This window comes from Lissotriton helveticus, chromosome 8, assembly GCF_964261635.1.
Source record: "Lissotriton helveticus chromosome 8, aLisHel1.1, whole genome shotgun sequence".
Lineage (NCBI taxonomy): Eukaryota > Metazoa > Chordata > Amphibia > Caudata > Salamandridae > Lissotriton > Lissotriton helveticus.
In genome coordinates this window covers 294217097-294240926 of record NC_136069.1, presented here as the reverse complement: position 1 = coordinate 294240926, position 23830 = coordinate 294217097, and the positions used below count along the sequence as shown (strand labels likewise).

Below are 23830 nucleotides of genomic sequence, written 5' to 3'. Positions count from 1 at the left end.
CACTGCTCCTTCCCTGTCATTTTCCCTGCCCGTTCACTACTCCTGCCCGTTCACTGCCCCGTCGCTTTTCCTGCCCCGTCGCTTTTCCTGCCCCGTCGCTTTTCCTGCCCCGTCGCTGCTCCTGTCCATTCAGTGCTCCTGCTCATGCACGATCAACGCTCCTGCCTCCTCCTTTCCCCTGCCCTGTTCACTTCCCCTGCCCTGTTCACTTCCCCTGCCCTGTTCACTGCCCCTGCCCTGTTCACTGCCCCTGTCCGGTCACCTCTCCTGCCCCGTCTCTTCTCCTGCTCGTTACTACTTCTCCCCGGTCACCTCTCCTGCCCCATTAGCTCTCCTTTTCTGTCGCCTCTTCTGTTCGGTCACTGCTCCTGCCCTGTTCACTCTGTGTACAACATTGACAAATTACAAAAGGTGGTAAGTACCCCACAATTGGGGAAAGCTCCTCTGTAATCACGAACTAGGATCTCACTGGCACATGATATGCTAAAGGCAGACAGCGGGCGCATTGTCATTCGAAAGGGGATAATCGGCCTCAATCAAAATGACAATGGGCCTGCCCTCAGTCTGTGAGAGCTCAGGGAAGGGCTGGTGCAGCCTCTGGAGAGTAACAGAGAAGTGCGAGTGCCCCTGGAAGCTGAAAGAAAAAGTTGTCGTTTTTAAGTTGGACTATTCTTGCCGTCCCGGGACGATTTTTTGAAAAAGTAGGGGAACGGACTGAAATAATTTTTCTTAAGTAGGGGCATGCCGTGCCTTTCCTATCCCGCCCACTTCTACCACTGGCCCAAACCCACCTAAGGTGCTTGCCCTTATGTTCGGTGGATGAACTATTTGGGTAGTTTGTGTAATGTCTCCTCATTTTGCAAGTGAGCCCTACACCAAGAGCACAAACAGCAAAATCCCCTCCTCAAAAGGAATTTGTGTGATTGTCATAGCTGCGTTTTACTTCGCAGGCGAGTTAAGAAGTGTTGAGATCAGCGCTTAATGTGAGCCGGTGGTTTCCGGTGCTGGGCCCAGCCACTGTCAACATCAGCGCTTGTGACCGTTTGTCACAAGGTGGCGCTGTCTGGAATGACCACAGCAATACATTAATAATTAGAGATACATTAAAAATGGCTATTACCTGCTTCCCAAGCCATTCTCCTAGCTTTGGGGGCCTGGAATAGTCAGCTGCCGTGGCCTCCTCACAGAGCACCACTGGCACCTATTTTTTATTTTTTTTAAACAAATTAAGCACTGGCTGGGACAGGCTTTCTGTCCTGAAACAACCGTAAAGCGATGTCTGCGGTTTGCAGTCATCACGGCGCAGCTCATTTTGACTTCACAACGTGTGACGCACAGCAGGTTCGCCTCGTGCCTGACGGAAACCCGCGCGGGGATACGGACTCGGCGGGACCTTTTGATTGACAGAAGAACATGAGAATCCATTAACATGTCAGGCGAAAGGAAGCCTGTGACGTGGAGTGGCTCATTAGGGTAATGCTATGCAGAGGCCTAGTGGGACAAGAACGCTGACTTGGCAAAGCCCAGCTAAATATAAACCGCGCAGGCTCCGAGGGGCTGCCCTGTGAACCTGAATGCCTGGCTGCACGCTGCTCAGTCAGGCCTAGAGGGCGTCAGTTCTGTTCAAGAACGAAATATTATGAAAAATCTGGAAGCAGTGGTGCAGCTTGCAAAGAACTGGACTGCACTAAAAGGATGCTTCATCTAGTTAGATGAAGGCGGTGAGTAGTGGGTAAGGTAACAGGACACATGCCCACCATGCCACACTCCAAGGCCATCCATATAATCCCATCTATGTATGCTCCTCACTTCCTTATGGCCAACTGAAGATGAGACGGTCTGCCTTGGACCCTAGACTGCAGTTAAGTGCTTAGTTGTGGGGGGTTTTTTTGTCGCTCACTGTTTGCCTGGTGTCGTGCTTCAGTTCCTCCGCTTTCTTGAACAACTCGGTGCATTCTGGGACTTATAGTCTTTTGTGATTCCATGAGACTAAAACAGCAGAAGACGGATTGTGAAAGTAAATCCCAGCAGTGGAAAAGGGGTGCTCTGCGGACATGGGTTGACAAACATCCCTGCCTGTGGACCAAGGGCTGCGTGACCCAATCGAGCACGTGGTAGCTTTTTAATAAAGTTTAGCCTTCAGCATTTGTATCCCCAACGTCTGTGGAATGTAGGTCGCTGTCTTCCGAGTTGAGGTTTGGAACAGCGGTTTTCAAAGTTTAAAGTCAAAATGTTCTACAGTAATTTTAAAACAAATATTGAGGAAGAATATTTTGCAGGTTCCTTGCACAGAGGACTGTGTTGGAGTTCCATTCTGCAAAATAGTGGAAACTGATTATTCACGCATTTGGGATCATGCCTTTTGTCAAACTCGAATGATTCTTTTATTTTACTATTTTCACACCATTAAGCTAATGAATGCCCTTATGAGTGAGTACTGCATAACTGTTGTGTTCCTAAAAGCGATGTTAAGGTACACTCTGTGCATTGTCCAGTAATGGGGCAATAATGTTTGCTTACTCATGTTGCCTTCATCTTGCATCCTATACCAGCTACACCAGAACCATGTGTATCCAACTTAGGTCCAGGAGGGCTGGCTCCGTGCCAAAGTCTCAGGATATCTATTGGTAATGTAACGGAGTTACATTTGGCTTCATTGAACGCAATTGTACCTTGGGTGGATACCCAGAAATTTGGCTTGAGTCTGGCCATCCAAGACCTACAGCGCACACCTCTGTACCAGACTGTGGATCGTAGGCACGCATGGGCATTGCTGCGTCGTGTGCGTCTGGGAAAGGATGGGTCAGCTAGACTTTCCACCCATCAGAGCATTGGCTGACCAATCCTGTTATAGGGACTTTCACAGTAAAGGGTATTGTTAACCTGTCTCTCCACAAATACACGCATTTTCTTTTTAAGTTGTTAATTCATTCTGTGGGTTTTTCTATGTAAAGTGTATAGTGTCTCCTTCATGTGTAATGTCAGTTTCGTATATCCTGCGAACTTTTCTAAATAGTCTTCATAAAACCTTACAAAAGTGGTTTAAATGGTGAATGTGCAGCCACTCAAAAAGTTAAAAGGTACACAGAGAAGCCTGCTCCTTGCAAACAATGTTTGGTCACTTGCTCAGTTTCGGGTGGACAGGCCCAAGGTGCTCGTCAAGAGTAGCCCACTACTTCAGTGACAAATCTAGGCCTTGGCCGCAATGTTCCCTATGTTTGGGAGGAGAGGCAAGCAAGCGGGTCTAAAGAGGTTCTAATTGTACTGTTGGAAAGTCAGTCCTGTTGTCCCCTTTCTCAATGGCACGCGCTTTCACCTCTCCCTCTTGCCTCCTGGTGATACTTTGGAAGAGCCTTGTGCCTGACTTTTCAAAACTGATGGTTGCAAAGATTGAGGCGGACAGAGAAGTGATTCTGCCTGGGCTCCTCGATGCTGCACCAACCTCTGTCTCGCAATCTTTTGTCTTTTGTTCGTTGCTGGTCATAAGGCGGGGACAATGTATTCCCATCATAGGCTTGCATAGTGCAGATGTTAATTATGCATCATGTCCCTGTGCTGTTGCTAACCTGTTTTACAGAAAGGAAGTTTGTGGCTTGGCCAAAACAAAAATATTTAAAAATTCACGGGGACTATAAAACCAGGAAAAATGGTGTTGTAATGTTCAGAAGGAAAGAACCTATACGAAGACACAGATTCCATGTTGTCTCTTTAGCTATGACAGAAGGACATGTTTTTATTGCATGTTTTTGAGAGACCTCGGTCTTCGCCTTCCAAAGTAGCATTTGAAAAGGTGCTGCATTTAGCGTGTGTCGGCTTATTCTGAAGATTCATTTATAACCAGTGTGACTGAAAAGCCTTTGAAATTAACATACGGACACCTTATCTTTGCACCCTGATTCCGAGGTGAAAACCTGAGATCCCAGGAGCAAATAATCCTTATGAAGAACCTGCATTGAAGATTTCATGATTAAGAAAGTTCAAATTAACCCCTTATGGACAATCTGGACTAACTACTTTATGGCAAAACATTTTCAATGACTCCACCCTAAACAAACCCTAAACTTATCCCAGTTCTATCCCTGCAGTAAATGTAGTCCTAAATCTAATTTAAGTTCAGACTATTGCGCCAAATTTATCCCTAATCATAATCCCTTTCAGCCATTGCTCATTCAAACACGTTATGTGGTTTTACTAATATCAGAAGCGTACTTTTTTTAAAAAAAGTTTATTTTTTTTGTCATAGAGACTTAAAGCTACAATATTCAGTCTCAATTTATATCCTACGTTTTTCCATAGAGGGTTTAGTCATTCAGGTTTCCCCATAATCACATAGTCTCAAAAATGACCGCAATGGGAAACGGGTGGGTTTCCTGTGCGGATGGTCAAGTGTAATGTTTTTTTCATTCCACACGCCCACCTGTCCATTTGCTCTTCTGTACCCAATTATATTCGGAGAAGTGTGGCTCCACGGTTAGAGGCGGCAGACCCGGAGGCTGAGGTCGGCCCGGGACCAGGGTTCAATTCTCGACGCGGCCGGGTGCAGGACCAATGTCAGCGGCCCGATAAATCTCGCCTCGGTGCCACTCTAACCATGGGGTCCCACGCTGCAACTCTGGGCAATAGCTTGCTTAATCTCCACTGTGGCCCCACCACCGCCGGGATGCCTGGCTTCACCTTGGGGATGCCCAGTAAAGGGACCATCTCACAGGGAAAGCCAGGACGGGTTCCCCAGTGGTACAGCGCTGGGACGCTCCAGGGTAACCACGCGCTCTATAAATCCAACATTCATTCATTCATATTGTTGCCTCTTTAAGACCACTATCTCTGCTCATTCTGAAAATGTCCTTTTTTATGTCATTGAGTCAGATGGGACAGTGCAGATCTGATCATGATATTGTATACCTTGTATGCGCTTGATGTTGAACTGGACCCTCCTTAAAATATGGCTTCCTGGCAGAAATACCATCTTCTGAGGAGGCAACAGAGTGGTCCCCTCTTCCATTCAGTTTGTAAGCTGTCAGTGTAAAGCAGTGAGTGGATCCTCAGGTGTTCCGATACTAGCGCAAGTGTGCCCAAACCGGGGGTGAATGAAGGGTATGATGCGGCTGCCGCCAATGCGAAGCATGCATGATTCCATCTTAAATGTTGAATGTAAGGCTGCATAGATCATGGCAGTGTGTTGAGTTGTATGCAACAGCAGCAGCAGTAGTAGTAGTATCTTCGATTTTACATAGAAAAGTCATAAAACCACAACAATATACAATGAATAAAAAAAAAGTTCTCCCCTTCCCTAATCCTCACAGTAAAAAAGTACTATAAAATACAAAATGCTTAGGACATATAACTTGGGGCCAGATGTACGACCCGTTTTTGAATGCGCAAACTGGTTTGTGAACCCATTTGCGCATTGAAAAGGCATATTGGGACATGTACATAGCCTATTTAGCGAGTCGCAATTTTTTTGCGACCCACTAAATAGGTTTTGCGACTTGCTATTTGGAGGGGGCGTTCCCTTCCAAATAGCGAGTCTCAAAACACTCAATTACCACTTACTTCAAGTAGGTGTAACGCATTTGCAAAGGGGATGGGGTCCCCAGGGGACCCCTTCCCCTTTGCAAATGTATGCAAAATATTTTTTTAAGGGCAGACAGTGGTCCAAGGGACCACTGCCTTCCCTTAAAAAATGAAACTGAAGCGTTTCATTTTAAAAATTTTAAATGCATCCCGTTTTCCTTTAAGGGAAATGGGCTGCATTAAAAAAAAAAAGCTGCTTTAATAAAAAGCAGTCCCAGACATGGTGGTCTGCTGAGCCAAGGAGACCACCATCCCTTGGAGGGCTGCCATTCACAATGGGCTCGCAAATTGCGAGAGGCTCATTAATATTATTGATCCTAGCAATGTGCGACCCCATTGGGAATCACAAAACAGTGTAAAAACACTGTTGTGCATTTCATTTAGCCCCTCGCAAATTGCGCCAATGCCAAGCATGCATGATTCCATCTTAAAAATGTTGAATGTAAGGATGCAAAGATCAGGCAGTGTGTTGAGTTGTATGCCAGAGTAGTTAGTAGTAGTAGTATCTTTATTCGATTTTACATAGAAAAATCATAAAACCACAAAAATATTTAATGATTAAAAAAAAGTTTTCCCTCACCAAATCCTCACAGTAAAATAGTACTATAAACATACAAAATGCTTAGGACATATAACTTTGGGCCAGATGTGGGACCTGTTTTTGCATGCGCAAACGGGTTTGTGAACCCATTTGCGCATGGAAAAAGCATATTGGGCCATGTACATAACCTATTTAGCGAGTCGCAATTTTTTACGACTCACTAAATAGGTTTTGCGGCTTGCTATTTGGAAGGGGTGTTCCCTTCCAAATAGCAAGTCTCAAAACAATATACTAATGTTTTGCGAATGCCATTGCGGTCGGAAAACACTCGCAATTACCACCTACTTCAAGTAGGTGGTAATGCATTTGCAAAGGGGAAGGGGGCCCCAGTGGATGCCTTCCCCTTTGCAAACACATGCAAAATATTTTTTTAAGGGCAGGCAAGTCCCAGTCCCTTAAAAAATTAAACAAAAAAACGTGTTTTTTTTGTTTTTTTTTAATGCATCCTGTTTTCCTTTAAGGAAAATGGGCTGCATTAAACATTTTTTTTAAAAAGCTGCTTTATTAAAAAGCAGTCCCAGACATGGTGGTCTGCTGAGCCTAGCATGCAACCATCCCTGGGAGGGCTGGTATTCATAATGGGCTCGCAAATTGTGAGAGGCTCATTAAAATTAATGAGCCTCGCAATTTGCGACCCTATTGGGAATCATAAAACATCATTAATCATAAAACAGTGTAAACACACTGTTGTACATTTCATTTAGGCGCTAAATGAAAGGGTGGTACATCTGGCCCTTGGTCTCAGTTCACATTAACATCTTTGTGTGACTGTTTTTAGAGTACATCCAGAGTCCGTATGATGGCTGTACTGTGTGGCTATATGTATTTTGGTGTTTGATAAAGTGTCTAGTGCAAAATTCCATTAAGATGTTTGCAGTGGAGTAATACTGGAGTGGCAGTAAAATACAATTTCACCAACCGTTAAAACCTAACCATTGTGCTAAAAAATATTATCTGTGTTTAAAAGTATAGATACTACCATTTAAATCCAACTAAAAAAATAAAATCCATTCATCACAGCATATTTACATGCCACACTAACAATTGTGTACCATCCACCTCATCAACTATTATCGCTGAACCGATGGTCGCTTTGGAAAATAAGCACAGTATGAGGCTTAGACTTGCACGCCTAAATGGAAAATCAGCCATTTCAATTTTAGTCATTCTCAAGGTTTACATCTTACTCCGAGAGTTCAGGGAAGGAGGATATTCTTGGCGTCAGACACTGGGAATTTCAAGTCACTGTTTTATTTTCTATGAACATTTTGTGAAACGCCTTCCCGCCCACTCCCAAGAGGACTGTTCATTCCTGATTGATGTGTGTGTGATACACAAGTGCTAACAATCCACGATATATTTGAGATTAGGGTCTCTCTGCCCGCCAAGAGAGTCTACTGATGTTCCAAAATATGTCCACACTCCACCTGCAGCAGCGCTTTCCACCACTGTCGGAGAGACTGAACCCCATTCAGACCTTGGTGAACTTGGGAGAGCTCTTCCCTTTCATTATGTCCAAAAACATAGTGGCTGGAATTCATTAACTTAATCCTAAATCAGTCTTGCACAGTCTTCTTTGCGAATGATTCTGGAAGACACAAGACCCTCAGGAATCATGCAACATAGGCTTTGGGGCCCATTGGGGAAAGGGAGGGGGGGGAAGAAAAGCACCGACCCGAGACTCAATATAGGTGTGATAAAGGCCGCTTTATTGGAAGCAGGTGCATCCTATACAATAACAACCTTGGCCTGCGCCGCACAATCTAAACCTCATAAATATGTAATTTCCTGACTCACCCCCACCCCCTCCCCTAACTGATTCCCACAATCCACAAACAGTAACAATTAGCATAACGTCAATTTTCCTCTCCACCTAGCTAAATACTTTATTGTGCTTGACCTACCCGCCGATAATCCAAACAGTTCTCCTACTCTTCCCCCATATATTAGGAAGAACCGCCCCTACATGCAGAATGCACCCCACACCTGCTCCAGCGACATGCGAAACCCCCCACCCAATCATAAAACCCCCTATGCACCAGCCTCCAACGAAACATCGCCCAAAATCCCCCGACAACCCCAAACTCCCTTGAAAACGAAAAAACCCCCGAAAAAGGGGAATACCCGCCCTCGGGCCCCCCCCTTTAACATGACCCAGGGAGGGAGGGAGGGGAAAAAATTTTCTTCCGCCACCCCCGCCCGCCGGCCGAGACACCACTTAAAATGGTGTCTCTGCCGCGTCCCCGGCCGGATATCCCAACCCAGCCCAAATGGAGCCCAACCAAGCCACGCCCCCAGCCCAAAAGCTACTGGACAACCAAAACCCTTCCCCGGGCGGCGCCAGCTCCACCCCCCCCTTCCTTTCCCCGTTCCCAAATTCCCCCGGCGGGGCAGGCCTCCCTTCGGTCGGCCGCCCCCCCAGGACCCCCATTGGGGCCCATTGGGGAAAGGGAGGAGGGGGGAAGAAAAGCACCGACCCGAGACTCAATATAGGTGTGATAAAGGCCGCTTTATTGGAAGCAGGTGCATCCTATACAATAACAACCTTGGCCTGCGCCGCACAATCTAAACCTCATAAATATGTAATTTCCTGACTCACCCCCACCCCCCCCTAACTGATTCCCACAATCCACAAACAGTAACAATTAGCATAACGTCAATTTTCCTCTCCACCTAGCTAAATACTTTATTGTGCTTGACCTACCCACGGGAATCCAAACAGTTCTCCTACTCTTCCCCCATATATTAGGAAGAACCGCCACTCGAGGGACGTGCTAACGGTCCTCGACCCCCCCTAGGACTCCCCACCGCTTAAACCCGGTACGTGCCGCATGACCCCACCGGCAGGACCACACCCTTAACCATATGGCGCGCCACGGACCCCCCTCAAACACAGTGCTGTCAGGTCAATGCCTTCTTACCGCCGGCAGGTCCGCCCCCCTAACCATGGACCATGTCCTCCGTCCCAATGTGTAGGGCCATGCCCTCCGTCACCCCGTGTAGGGCCATGCCCTCCGTCACCACGTACAGGGCCATGCCCTCCGTCACCAATGTATAGGGCCATGCCCTTCGTCACCCATGCATAGGGCCATGCCCTCCGTCACCACGTATAGGGCCATGCCCTCCGTCACCACGTACAGGGCCATGCCCTCCGTTACCCATGTATAGGGCCATGCCCCCCGTCACCAGCGTATAGAGCCATGCCCTCCGTCACCAGCGTAGAGGGCCATGCCCTCCGTCACCAACGTATATGGCCATGCCCTCTGTCACCAATGTATAGGGCCATGCCCTCCATTACCAATGCACAGGGCCATGCCCTCGTCACCAATGCAGAGGGCCATGCCCTCGTCACCAATGCAGAGGGCCATGCCCTCGTCACCAATGCAGAGGGCCATGCCCTCGTCACCAATGCCTAGGGCCATGCCCTCCGTCACCAATGCATAGGGCCATGCCCTCCGTCACTAAATGTATAGGGCCATGCCCTTCCTCACTAAATGTATACGGCCATGCCCTCAGTCAACGTCACCCCCGGGGCGTGCTTCCCGGTCACGGAATCGAGCTCCCTATGAAGTATGACCGCACTGAACCGGGGCCGTGCCCTCTCTCTGGCGCCCAGGGCCCCTCCTGTCAACACAAGGCCTGGGAAGCCGCCCAGCGCCTGCAGGCAGTCCGCCGAAACCGGCCGTCCCACCAGAGAGAAGCCCTTCGGATGGTGCGTCCCACACCGGGGCCCGTCCGCCAGGAAAAAACCCCTGCCGCAGTGCCCCCCAACACCCCCGTCACCTACCATACCCTGCTGCCCCCACATGGCTGCGTCACCGTCCCGCGTCAGACCCCACCGCGCGTTGCGACCCCCCTGTCCTCCGGCGGGCGTGCTCCCTGACCATGGAGTCGAGCTCACTACGGAGAATGACCACACCGACAGGGGACCGTGCGTCCTCTCTGGTGCCCAGAGGGAAGTCCTCCACACAGTGCGACACCCTCCAGAGCCTGTCCGCCAGGAAAAAGCCCACTACAAAGAACGTACCTCTCACCCGCGCACGACTCCCAAATGCCCTTGATATGCCCGCGGCCTAACCGAGACGCTTGCCCTGTTCACGTCTATACGCCCGTACCGACCGCTCGGGCCCCCCAAACCTGCACCTAGGCCGACACCCCAAAAGTAGTCAGCACCTAACAGACGCCCCCATGTTCACCCTCACGGCAAGAAAAGGATCCAGTACGCTCCGCCCAAAAGCCCCCGACCCTGCGAGATGGGTAGACTCCCCCCTCTTCAGAACCCCAGGTCACCGACAAAGCTGCACCGGAGCCCGAATGAGGCCCGAACGACTCCCCTATCAATGCCCCCCGTGTCCCTACATACAACTCCATTCCCCCCCCCCCCCCCGACCTTCACCCAGGCCGCCCCAAGCAACGTGTAGCCCTCCCAGACAGTCTAGACCAACCTACCCCTGCCCTCGTCTCCCCCGTATAAAAACCAAATTGTGCTCATCTTAACTGATATTTGCTGCAACTGTTATTGCCTCCACTTATAGCATACCAGTAACCTTACACCTACAACAAGCCATGACTATTGGCTTTGTCAAAGGTTGTTCGTTGGATAATATAAATATACTACTTGCATATATAACACCACGGCGTCGTTGTACATACTATTGAAAACGCTTTGGTTCTTGTGCGAGTGGTTGTGGCATAACGGCTAGAGAGCTACCAACTTTGGCGCTCAGGAAGCAAGTTGGAGTCTCATTAGCTCAAGGTACAGTGGTTCTGAGCAAATCCATTAATCGCCAGAGCCTACCAGAATTAAATAAATATGTCCTTGTTGCCGCTCAGGTAAGGCACTTCGAGTTCAACCCCATTTAACTGCACACAAATAAAAGTTACGGCAAAAACAGTGCACTGCTGCAGGGTAAGATTTCTTTCCGTTCAGAGAGCGAGGATGAAAATGGTGGGCCCGACAGGGACCCGTCTCGGTAACTGCTGTGGGTTCGCGCGTGATTTAAATGTGCGTGACCGCGGCGAAACGCAGAAATCACGGGGACGCGCAGAATACACAAACCGCTGTCAGGCCTAAAAACAGACAGGGCGTGGCCAGCCCGCCCTGTTGACACTCCGCATCAAGTTGTTCGTGTTTAGTTATACTGCCCACCCTTTGCACACTTGCGGCCCGGCCACTTTCCTCAAAGGCGGTGTCTGTGACGCAGCCTCGAGTACATAAAAGGCACACTCTGAAAGCAGGTGCCTAGAAACGAGTAACTTCCTTCAGGGCCCAGCGAGCGGAGCACCGTGTTGGCCCGGGCAGCTAAACAGGCGAGATTCACAGAAACAGCACTGTATTAAGGAAACGTCACTGTGTCCGACCAGGTGTGTTGAATGGGTAGCCGCGGGTGCGGCGGCAAGACCCGCAGTCCTTCTGCGGTACCTGTCGGAAAAGTTTGTCACCCCTGTCTCCCATCTTACAGTCACGCCCCCTAATGTCAGAGACCATAACAGCTCTAAAAACACTAGCACACTGTGAACGGGTATAGCTTCCATATAGACCACCAGCGACGGATTCAATTCTATAGTACCCGCGTCCTCAGAATTTGTATTCCTATTTAATTATTTATTTCTGGATTTAATTATGTTGAGTTCTACACCTCCGCCCTAATCCTTCTGCGTGTCGCCATGGATCATACACCGACCTGAAGCAGTGGTCCGTGTGAATGCCGTGACGCCGAAAAAAGCCGAGAGTTCACTGCCTGCAAAGATAGTCCTGCTCAGTGTTAGCGATCTGAAAAGCCACCTGCTGGAAGGCAGCAATAATCCGGCCCCTTCTGCAATTCCACAACTGTTGGTTGTATCTGCCTTTCAAATGTCCGGGCTGTGCTCAGAAAGGAAAACGCTCGTCGTTTAGCCTACAGAAGGTGCACAGATAAATGGAATAAAACTGAGTTGGAAAAATTCTTTAACAAAAAGACTATTTACTTGAAGAAAAGGTTCCCCGGAGGTATGTACCAGTACGCCTCAACGACCTCGCAGGCGATGCATAGCCGGAGTCGTGGATAGTCTCTCAACGCGCCCCCGACCGGCATCGTTAGGACAGTGGCGCGCGCCACTCTAGGCTGTGACCGCGCTCAAGAGCGCGAAATGAGCGCCCGTGGCAGCGGAGCGCCGCTCCTCTACCTCCGGCACGTGGCAGGCACACCCCGCACCCACAGAGCGGACTGACAGCCCAGCGGCACTGAACGCACCGCAACCTATTTGCCAACCACGCGCAGTAGGAATATGCACATGCGCTGTAATAAATTCACCTGTCCGCAAACCCTCCCCCACTCTCAAGGGTGGCAAACCTCCCCCCTGTATCACCCATTCCTCCCCTCTCTTCCCGCCCCCATCCCCCTACACCACCGAAAAGTCCATACCCCCCGCGCGCACACCTAAAATTTTTCACCCCCCAGGAAGCATTTAAGTATTCCTGTACGTATGCTTTACTATGCAGCGCGGGCCCCTCCCGAAGGCGCCACAGCGCCTCACAACCGGGGCAGAAATGAAACATCATGAGAAACAGTACAAAATAACATATCCCACAGCACACGTCACGTTACATAAGGCAATAGTGACAATTTTGAGCAAACAGAATACATGAGGCAGTAAATATTGCGAGCAACCAAAATCCATGAGGTGAAACATAATGAGAAACCTTACAAAAGAACATATTACCCAGCATACGTCACGCTACATAAGGCAATAGTGGCAATCGCGAGCAAACAAAATACATGAGGCAGCAAATATTGCGAGCAACCAAAATCCCTGAGGTGAAACATAATGAGAAACATTACAAAAGAACATATTACCCAGCATACGTCACGCTACATAAGGCAATAGTGACACTCGTGAGCAAACAAAATACATGAGGCAGTAAATATTGCGAGCAACCAAAATCCATGAGGCAGTAAAGATACTAGTGACAAGTGTGCTGCCCCAAAACGAAACCCCGGCGGCCGTAGGGACCCTTCGGGTAGGGGCAGCTGGGACTCACCTAGTCCCACGTGGGAGCGCGACCGCCCGCACCAGGCAGAGCCGGCCCATCCGCTCGGCCGCGTGGAGCCGCATGCTGCTCACCCGAGCTCCACCGTCGTCCAGCGATGTGTCCAGCATACCTCCTGCGAAATGTCCAGCCTGCCGGGAAAGTCCCGTTTCACCGAAGTCTAAAATGTCCCATTGTACCCTACCTACAGTAAGTCCATTCTTCCACAAAATTTTTCTTCAAAAATTTTTCTTCCGCCACCCCCGCCCGCCGGCCGAGACACCACTTAAAATGGTGTCTCTGCCGCGTCCCCGGCCGGATATCCCAACCCAGCCCAAAAGGAGCCCAACCAAGCCCCGCCCCCCAGCCCAAAAGCTACTGGACAACCAAAACCCTTCCCCGGGCGGCGCCAGCTCCACCCCCCCCTTCCTTTCCCCGGCCCCAAATTCCCCCGGGCGGCAGGCCTCCCTTCGGTCGGCCGCCCCCCCCAGGACCCCCATTGCCAAATGTAGACTGATGGACTTCTGTTTTTGTTTTCCAAGTCCAATTGTTTTCTCTGATGATGTGCTGCTTTCCTTGCCGGTACATTTTTTTGTCTTCCCCTGTCTCCCCACCTCCCCGATTTTAGGTCTTTCATATAGACCACTTTCTTGTTAACCTCATTTGCTTGCTTCACATTCAGTGGCTTTCCTTCCCCTTCTTGTGGTTATCCCTCCCCTGCAGCATAACAACTTTACTATTCTTCTGATTGGATGGCTTTTAACCTTCCGCTATTTATGTTCAGGGAGCTCATTTTTTGTTTTGCTTTCATCACGCCATGAATGCCCTTATTTTCCAGCTCTCTACATGTTCTTCATGCTACTATCTCAGCCGCCAGTTTGTCCCTGGATTCCACCACACCTCCCTCTACAGCCCATTTTTTTTTATCCCCCCCCACGGGCTCCTCTATTGCTCCCAGCTCCTCCCTGCACACCACCACTCATTGGCAGCATTGACTTGCTCCGTGTCCCTCCCCATCCTATTTTTTTTCCCTCATTTATTTTTGTTTTCATGAGGTTATAGCAGCTTTAATAGGAATCCGAGCTGCTCCTTCCATTAAATGCTCTTTCACACACTTTTTATATAGTTTTTATATTTCTTAATTTACCGCCATGTTGGAATGGTAAATTAAAAGTAAACAATGTCTTCCATATCATGACGCTTGCGCTCTTGTGGGGGGATTGCATCATTACGCTGGAACATTAGGTATGCATGCATGTGTGTCATCACAGCCAGTGTCTAACCCAGGGTGGTGTGGAGTGCAAAAAAACGATGGATTTAGGCCCAGATCCTTGTACTGGGGTGAATGTATGACATTGTTCTACATTCTGTCCATCAACTGTGTTTTTTGCAAATCACACCGAAGACGGCTTTTGGTGCATTTTCTTGTGCCAGTACTGCGCTCTTCAGCATCGGCAACAGGCATTTGTTTCCTTACTGCCGATGCTAACCAGCAACAGGCATTGGCAAAGCCAAAAGGTCCGCTAATGCCTCTCAAAGGAGAGACTTGTTGGCTATGCCAATACTTGTTGTATTTGTGGTGTATTACATTCTAAAAGGAGGAAGCTGAGTGGCAGAACAAGTGGCCTAGAGCGAGTGGCTTCTAGCCCGCCAATATTTATTAACCTGGAAGAGACCTTTTGCAAACGTTTTAACCCAGGTTTTTCTTTTAATTTTCCCACCCTGAATCTCCCAACAATTTGATTGAATTGAGAGGAAGGGACAATAGTATGCAGTTCAGAAAAAAATAGTTTTTTTAGAACCATGTTCCCTTAATGTACTTGCTACTGCCTAGATGACCTCTGAGACTAGGGAAACAAGGGGTTAAGAGCATGTTGTGGCATGCCAGGGGTAGCAGCTGGGCCATATTGTCTCTGAAAAGGAACATGGCAATTTGATCTGGTAATGAAACCGAAAATTATTTTTTAAAATGCCAATCAGTATTACAAGAGTAATGGCTGTTCACAGTAAAACATCATCAAATCTATGGCTACTGGTTGTTTTTTTTGCATTGTTCCAATCCGTTCCCTCAGCCAGAACTTGGACAAAAACATGAATATGTATTTATTTATTTTATTATGTCTTATGAAATATGCCCGCACAAAAACAACTTACACAGGGTCGTGCCTTACCCTAAGCCAGCTGTAAAGGAACCACTGTCATTTATGAGCGTGGTTGCTGTGGCAACGACCGCAAAGTAAGCACTGCAGCTGTGGCGAGGACTCCTCTCTTCCAATAAATGTCTCACCTTTTCCCTCAGATTTGAGTCAGAAGCCATTTAAAAGGAGAAGATCCATCATAAACTGGGCCTTTTGGCGAGGGCCGGGCCCTCAGCTGGACAACGTGCCTGTGTGCCCCACGTCTGTGCCCGGGAGACTCTTCGGCCTCCCGCTCTCCGCCATCTGCGAGGAAGACAGTCTGCCGAAGCCGGTCCTGGTGAGTTTAGCCGCATGTTTTCACTTCTGTGGCATTGTACCACGCATTACTCTCAAGGATGTGTCGTGGCAAGACTTTTGTAACGAACTGTTCGGTTATTTCATGTGTAAATCTTGAATCTCCTTCTTGTAAACAGATAAACTAAGTTTTTACTTTGATCAAGAGTATAACTAAACAGTTTTTTTGCCCAGACTAAGCATTTTCCTTCTGTTTAGCAGTATTTTATACATTTTTCTCATGGTTGAAATGTTCATATTTTAAGTGCCCAGTGTGGGCGACAGAGATCTTTAAACATTGAAAATATACATACATTTTTTAAGTAGTCCTGAGTCTTTCCTTTTCGACTCAGAAACCTGTCATATGTTCTTCATTTACCATAACTATTCTTTACATTTCACTTTCTTTCTTGTTTTTATCCTTTTAACCCTAATGTTTACTTTAAAAACATTCCAGTGAATTTTTGGTATGTTTTTGCGAGTCCTACTGATGTATTCCTCTGTGGTGCCAGACTGATTGCAGGGTCTCAGTCCACAACAGACCTCACCCTCTTAAACTCTATGGGTTGATTCTTTGTGGCAATATGGAACTCTGAAATTGTGGTTTAAAGATGACAAAAAGGCAAACATGTCGGTCTTGGGTGAATAAGATTAGTTAATCATTAGATTTATTAACCTTCCATGCTTCTGTGACTAGACTCCAACTAAACCAATTATTGGAAAGTAGTTTTAGAGTTTGAAGTACAACATTGAAGCGTGCAAATGGCACTGTGAATTGAGGTCTCACATCTTTTTTTAGCGCCTGGCTACTGACGACTTTAGTTGTCTGTTGTGAGCACTAATGTGATCAATAGAGGGACACAACATTTACCAGATGGTTACACTTTGGCATTGCCTATATGTTCTGGCTTTGATGATGGGACAGAGGGTCCCTTACTGCACATACCACCAGTGTAGATCTGTCTGCAGCAGAAACAGCTGCTCCAGTCCTGGCAAGGTCTTCACACTGGCAGCTCTCAGCCTCGTTCGCTGCACTCATTCAACCCTCACCTAGGGCTCAGCCCAGGTAACTCCCCACAGAGCTCTTCAGAGTGCAAGCCAGACGAATTGGCTTTGCCCTTGCTTGTTTGAACATATTTTTTATTAATAACAGAGGCCATATAAAACTGAGCCAGTAAGTAACTTCAGAACTTCGAATAAAAGAGCTTGCCATGTTTTCAGGACTGGCGCTAAAATATTAAAGGGACCACCCCCTGATGTTTGGGTTAAATACAACACGCCCACCAATCTCCGAATTAGAAATCCACCCCAGGAAAAATTTTGATGGAGAAAAGGAATGAAAAGTGTAGCAGGGGGAGGAGGAGGAGGACAAGTTTTATCAACCAGAACATCGAGCACTCACCAAGGTCACGTTACCAACTCTTCCACCCACCGTGTCCCTCCTCAAAGAACCCCAAGATGTAAAACTCAGTCCTTCTGGTGGGCACTCCTGACATTACCCAAAAGAGTTTTTGAAATTTTTTACTCGTGAAAAACATGTGTTTTGTTTGACTGCACCATTTTTAGCCGCCTGCAAGGGTTTCCCGACAATGCTTGTAAGCCCAAAGTTAGTGCTTCTGTCTAAAACTCCAGCATCTAAACTCTCCTGGCCTGAGCTTCCACCCAAAGTCCAGGACAGTCAAATCACCTCTTATTTACTTGTAGTTTGTTTCATGGATGTGGCCATCATCAGAATAGATTTTTCAACACAACAATGACAGTACGTCCTGTAGAATAGGTTAATCTGAGAGGGCAGCCTGCAGGGTCACGTCACCAGAGGACATACAGACAATGCTGGACATTGTCAGACATTGTAAAAAGAATGGCCACATTACTTCTGTGTTATCTTAATTGTCGGCAGTGCAGGGAACCCCGAACCCTGATTTTAGTCATACTCCGCAGATTCTTCACCATTTCAAGCTTATTTTCCAGCATCCGTACTACTCCAGAAATGCCATGAGGTAATGATGACAGACCCGCATCCTCTCCTCTATCACATCACCATTCCCTTCACACTTTTTCATCCTTGTATTGAAGTGCCACCACCATGGATTTCCTCTTGAGGCACCTTGTGCTCCATGTATTAAAACACACCTCCATTGCAGTAACCATGGTTTATCATGTTATCCAGTTTCTTCACCATGGCGTCCGATGCTGCTAATTCCTCTTTTTGCAATTTAATCAGTTTGTCATTGACAACATTAGCACCTATCACCTTCTCAACTTCCTACCGATAATGATTCTAGGTCTTAAAAAGTTATTGCTTTCTTGCCTTGGCACTTTGCCCACAATGGGTCATAACTACAAACAACATTTCTGTCTCTCTGCAGATGGTACCTGAAAGAAATTGGGCTTTTGATTGAAGGGCGAAAACCCTTCTCAAGAAACAACCACAATCCTTGTCATGGTTTGCCACTAACTTAACCTGTGCTTAACTTCCTGGAAGCTTGGCACAAAAGCAGTCCGGCATAACTTAGAGGCATTGTGTTAAGTATTCATGCACCACACAAACAAAGTGAAAACGGAACACAAGAAAAATTCCAAACCAGGAGATATACAGTTTTAAAGGTTTAGGTAAAAACCGCGCCAAGAAGCAGAAAGTGATATATGGTCGCACTAGACTGGGACAAAGTCACAAGTTCAGGCCCACCACAATGGGCTGGTGTCCTGATACAGGGACCAAGTCAGTCCCGCTGAAAAAGTTACTTTCTCGAAATCTGGCATGCAGAGTTCAAAACTCCAGGAGTTCACAGGAGGAGCTCAACTGATGCCAGCCAAGGGTCTAGGATCTGGGGAGACACCTCTTGGAGGATCAGTTCCTCATGCCATCAGGGCTCAGACATATCCATTTGCAAGTCCAGCCAAGGCCAGTTGTAGCAGGTCAGCTGGGCAGGGGGCCTCTGGAACTTGTTGTGTCCCTGTAGCTCAGAACATAGGAAGTCAGCCAACTGACTCTTGGAGTCAATCTGGTAGTCCTGTGTTCAAGGAGATGGCCCTCACCTTCAAGCAGCCAGGCAGAAGCTAGAAACTCCTAAAAGGCCTCAGAAGGTTTAGGACAGGAAAATTCCAAGTTTCTATAAATGGCATTTTCAAAATTGTAATCTAAATTCTATCTTTACCATTAAAGAGGATTTTACATTACATTACATTTCAGCCCAAACATGATATTTCTACCTGTTCCCAATAAAAAGTTATCACTTATTAAAAGTAAAAAAGTAACCAAATGTCATCATATGGGAGAGGTAGGCATCACAGTATAAACAAATTAATCTGGGTGTTTTTCATTACCAGGGCATGTAAAATGTAAAAGTTCTTGTCCAACTTTTTAAATACACCGTACCCTGCCCAATGGGCTGTTTAGGGTCTATATTAGGCGTGACTCATATGTATTAAAAAATAGGTTTAGGTCTAGAAAAATGTTTGTTTTTTTAAACCTTGGCCTCTCTGCACTTTGCTACTATGTTTCCTCCCAATATCACTCATCTAGCTATTTTATCTCCCTCTCATCTTCATTCTTATTTACCTCACCTCTCTATATTCTTTCTCTCCCCACCTCATATCAGTCTACCTATGTCCTTTTTTTTTCCCCCGTCTTTTTTTTTTCTCTACATACTCTCTCAATTTATTTTACCCTTTGGTTGCTACTTCAGGTTTCCACTTCTTCTATATTCACGTTTATTCCCTCTACCTCACCTCTCTCAGTACTATCTTACCTCTTTCACACAAAGCCTTTTTTACTGCTGCCTCTTTTCTTTAAATCCTTCCCTTTGTTCCATCCCTCTCGCTGCACCCCCTTCTCTATTTCAACTCTCACTCTACTCCTCACCACTCAATACATATCTCTCTGCCTCCCCTTTCTATCGTCAATTGATACATCTCTCTATCTAATTCTCTTTACCTCTGTATCAACCTCACCTCTCTCTCTAGCTCACCCTCTTTTCCTCAGTATCAACATCACCTCTATCTATCTACTTCACCACTGTTCACTCTAGACTTTATTTCTCTTTGGAATCTTCAGGCATCTCTCTATCTCTTTATCTCTCTCTCTCCCCTTCTGTCTCACTCCTCTTTTTATCTTACCTTCTGCCCCACTTCTCTCTTTACCTGACTTGCCTATCTATATGCCGTCTCATTTTGTCCCTCTCTCTAACTACCTGCTCTCTCGTCCTTCCATCTGTCTGTACGTCTCACAGTACCGCACTCCTCTGTCTACCACCACCTGTTTTTTGCCTTTACCTCTCTCTAACCTTCCAAAGCTTTCCACTTTATCTCTTTTGACTACCTCACCCTTAGTACACACTGGTAATCTTCCTCTATATATCTTCTGCTCCCTATGTCTAGCTACCCCACTATAAAACCATATCTGCCTCTCTGTTGTGTATCTAGCTCTTCCTCTTTCTACCACTCTGTATCTTTGTTTATGGTTACCACTCTATTCTCTCTTTTTTATATCTTTCCCTACCTCATCTCCGTGTCTACCTCATCTCTAGCTGTACCTTTCTTTTGTTACATATCGTTCATTATTCTGCTGTCTTACTTCTGTATCCTTAACCTGCCCACTGCCCCCTCTCATTACTCTTTTACTCAACAGTCAGGGTTCACTGGCCAGCTAGAGACGTTTAGACATAAAAAGGATATGATGGACAAGACAAGAAAGAGAATTAAGGAAATCAATATAATATTTCACCTGATAGAATGGTGAAAACAGTGATTTGACTTTTACTGTTGCAGTGAGAATTGCTGATGTCAAGATGTATTATCATAGCCGGCCTTAGCAGGCTATACCGACCATTAAAGGCCCACTCCAGCGTTAAAGGCCCGAGTCGAAGGGACTTTAACACTGCGCCCAGCTACGGCGAGCTATAAGAACATTCCGCCACTAGAGGGCAGAACATTCTAACAAATAATGCAAATGTCTCAGAGAACCTGAGGGGATTTAAATCCCCTCTGGATCACTGAGGCCATTGTTCACAGCAACAGCTGTGAATGACAACCATTGGAATGTTGGAGATCCAAGCTTTTACCAGCCATTAGAAACCCAGAGCACTCTATTGTCTTCGATGGCGCTCTCAACATTCCAATGTTCTAATTAAGATTACAAATACTCGTCAATTAAAGCTTCAACATCAGGCACAATGTGCCACGGTCTTTGTTTAACTTTATGCACTAGTCCATCAAACATTCACCAAGTCACTCTTATTTTGTTTTTACAGGAGCAACAGATGGGGACCCAGAAGTCCTTGTAAACTTTTGCTCATCAAGACAAAAAAGCTAGATCCAAGCACAAAAAGCTTATTCAGGCTTTTTTTTGGTTTAGTTTTTCTGTCGGGCATGGAGCAGCTTGAGCTTTTTCCTGTTTTTGTAAGCTCCTGTCTCTGAAAGTTTAACATTTAATTAGATGTTGTTTGGTATCCTATCCTGGGGCTCGAATTAGTTGAATATGGGTAATAAATTCAAAAGTATTCTGGTCCTACGGCACAAAATATATCTTACCCGAGGCCCCAAAAATCCTTAGGATAGCACTGAATTTCACCACTTAAGACCACAGATCAACGAATCTGAGAAAATGGGACCAAAAGCTGGAACTCAGGATAGAGTGGCCATTAGCCTTTCTCCTGCTTTGTCATCTTGTGTTCGGTGCCTAAATCTGCTACCTTCAAAGGCTGAAAAAGTGTATTATTGTGTCTGAAAAAGGTTTGAGCATGTGCCAGTCCCACATAAAATCCACGTACTCGATGCCTTGGTATATTTTATTGCTGTACCTGTAAATAATGAGCGAAGCTTGTTCTTCATATGGCTGTAACTTTTCAGCTGGCAATACTAGAAGCAGACAAATGCAGACAGCCCAGGCTATGTTTGGACATGCGATCTGGGAGGCTCCCTCTTGTCTCTCTCTTCATAAATGTCAACTCAAAACCCAGGGAGGGGAAAGGTTGTTACAGGATAAAAACAGTTTTAGTTTTTATCGTGGGTAAATTCTGAGTCCAAGAATCTTTGGAATCCGCATGCAGGTTTAACTATGAAATGTAGGCATTTGAATAGCCCCTGTAACCCTCACACTAGCAAAACCGCGATTTTTATTTTAATAAACTTGAGGACGGCGCTGTAAAAAAAATGTTCATTAGAGCTATATCCAGGGCTCTAAGCGTTAGGAGTCATATAAACATATACATTTGATTTTGCTAATTGAGTCAATATACTTATTAGGAAGTGTTCAGCATGGCATATAATGCACTGTAATATAATTCTCAAGGCAACATTGGAAATCTAGTTCTTAGTGCTTCAGTGGCTCAAGAGAATCTTAAAGTGCTTGCACAAACCTCTTACTTGCAGGACCCTCTGCCAGCAGACAGACGTTTTTCAGGAGTCTGTTAACGAATATACGTCTTTGCCTTTAATTAAACTGGACCTTTATCCAGCCCTATTATGGAGTCTCATGTAGTTTGATCTTTGAAGGCGGGCATAGGTTTTTAGGATTAGGTGGAGAAAAGCCCACACTCGGCACGTTTTGCTTGCTGGAAATATTATGGCTTTTGTGCCCCTGATCCTAAAACACGAGATTGCTACGAGGTCAGTTATCCTCAATCATAATTCTTATTAACTCTTATCGCTGTACGCTTTCTGCTTAAATACTGCGTAGAGAGAAATTTGAGCACGTCTTGGAACCTCTCATGTAGAGTTTGTCTGTCACAAACAATATCCTCATAACTGCCTTTTCCACTTTCCCTCTTTTTCAAATTTGTCTAATTTTTTTTTTTTGTCCTCATATCCACCATGATAGAAGAAAGCCATCTAGAAACAGGCCAAAAAACCGCTGTCTCAGTGTTATACTGGATGGGATCTTATGGTGAGGGGGGACCCGACATCCCACAGCTGTTACTGGCTCAGTCTCACTTTGGCTGCCATTAGGAACGCCCCCAGTATAATTTCGACCGGGCTTGACCGGTTATTTGTCGCATCGAAGGCTGAAACATGGGCACCATAGTTGTGTAATCATTGGACCCGGGGAAAAAAGAAAAAAAAAAAAACCCCGGATAAATTTGTCTAATTTTAAGCTCATCTGCCCTTTAACACACAAGATTCCAGACAATAGTTTACTCGCCCTGCTCATAGTCTCTCGAAATTTTGCCTTCTCCTTCCATCACCACCAAGCTGATTTGCTCCAGGGATGGCTTGCATGCTTCTAAAGCATGGATCCTACAGCAGGCCTCGGAATGAGGTGCTTGAGTGAGTACCCTATGAACAGGTCCTGTATCTTCAGACTAGGACTAACACACCTTGAAATGAAGCACCATTGCATTGTATTTGGACAGCATATACACCATGCCCCTGCAGTGCTGTAAATGTAATCTATACCCTTGATGTCAGTGCAATTGTTTTTTTAAGCAATGGTTCTTGGGTTTTCTTTGCAGGACATGCTGATCTCCCTTTATCAAGCGGGCCCTTTCACCAAGGGAATTTTCAGGCGCTCTGCAAATGCCAAAGCCTGCAGAGAACTCAAGGATAAGCTGGATTCCGAAGCCGACGTGCACTTGGACTGTGAATCGATTTTTGCAACTGCATCAGTACTGAAGGTACGCAAGTAGCATTACCTCCTTAATTCCCAGTATCAACATAACCTCTTTCAAGATGTCATCAATTTCAGGAGTATTGTGCCTGCACAAAGTAGTTTCTTTTGTTGACCCCTCTTCTTGTTTTTGTATCAGGAGCTATGTGTGTCTGTTTTCTAGGTCAAGCATAGTAGATGATGCATGTGTTTGCTGCAAGACGCATTGTGGCATACTAAGAACATGGAGGGACTTGGAGCCAGCCATTGATTGGCTCCCTTTCCTCTTTCATTTGAATGTTTCTTATTCATGTTCCAGTTTGTACATCTTGTGTTTGACCCTCCATTTGAGCATTACCTCTTTGCAATCTCTTTAATTGACTGTGATCTTTGCTTCTACTGCTTGCTTTACAAGCACAACATTTTTCTTGTGTTAAGCAGTCCATGAGTGTGTGTGTACTTTCGAGCCATCTCTCTTGTATAAAAAAAAAAAGGGCCTGCGCCCGTAGGCACGCATATAAATGGTACACATGCCTACAAAATGATGTGGGATGCCACATTAAGGGCTTTAAAAAAAAAAAAGCTTTAGT

At 46.3% G+C, this 23830-nt stretch overlaps 1 protein-coding gene across 1 annotated transcript in view; it reads left to right on the top strand.

Moving 5' to 3' along the window:
• Positions 1 to 23830, top strand: part of ARHGAP20 (Rho GTPase activating protein 20) — a 259386-nt gene that overhangs the window by 191017 nt on the left and 44539 nt on the right. Inside the window, exons 10-11 of the mRNA XM_078657062.1 lie at positions 15484 to 15659; positions 23107 to 23268. Coding sequence (XP_078513188.1) covers positions 15484 to 15659; positions 23107 to 23268 — 338 coding nt within the window. The remainder of the gene's footprint in view (positions 1 to 15483; positions 15660 to 23106; positions 23269 to 23830) is intronic.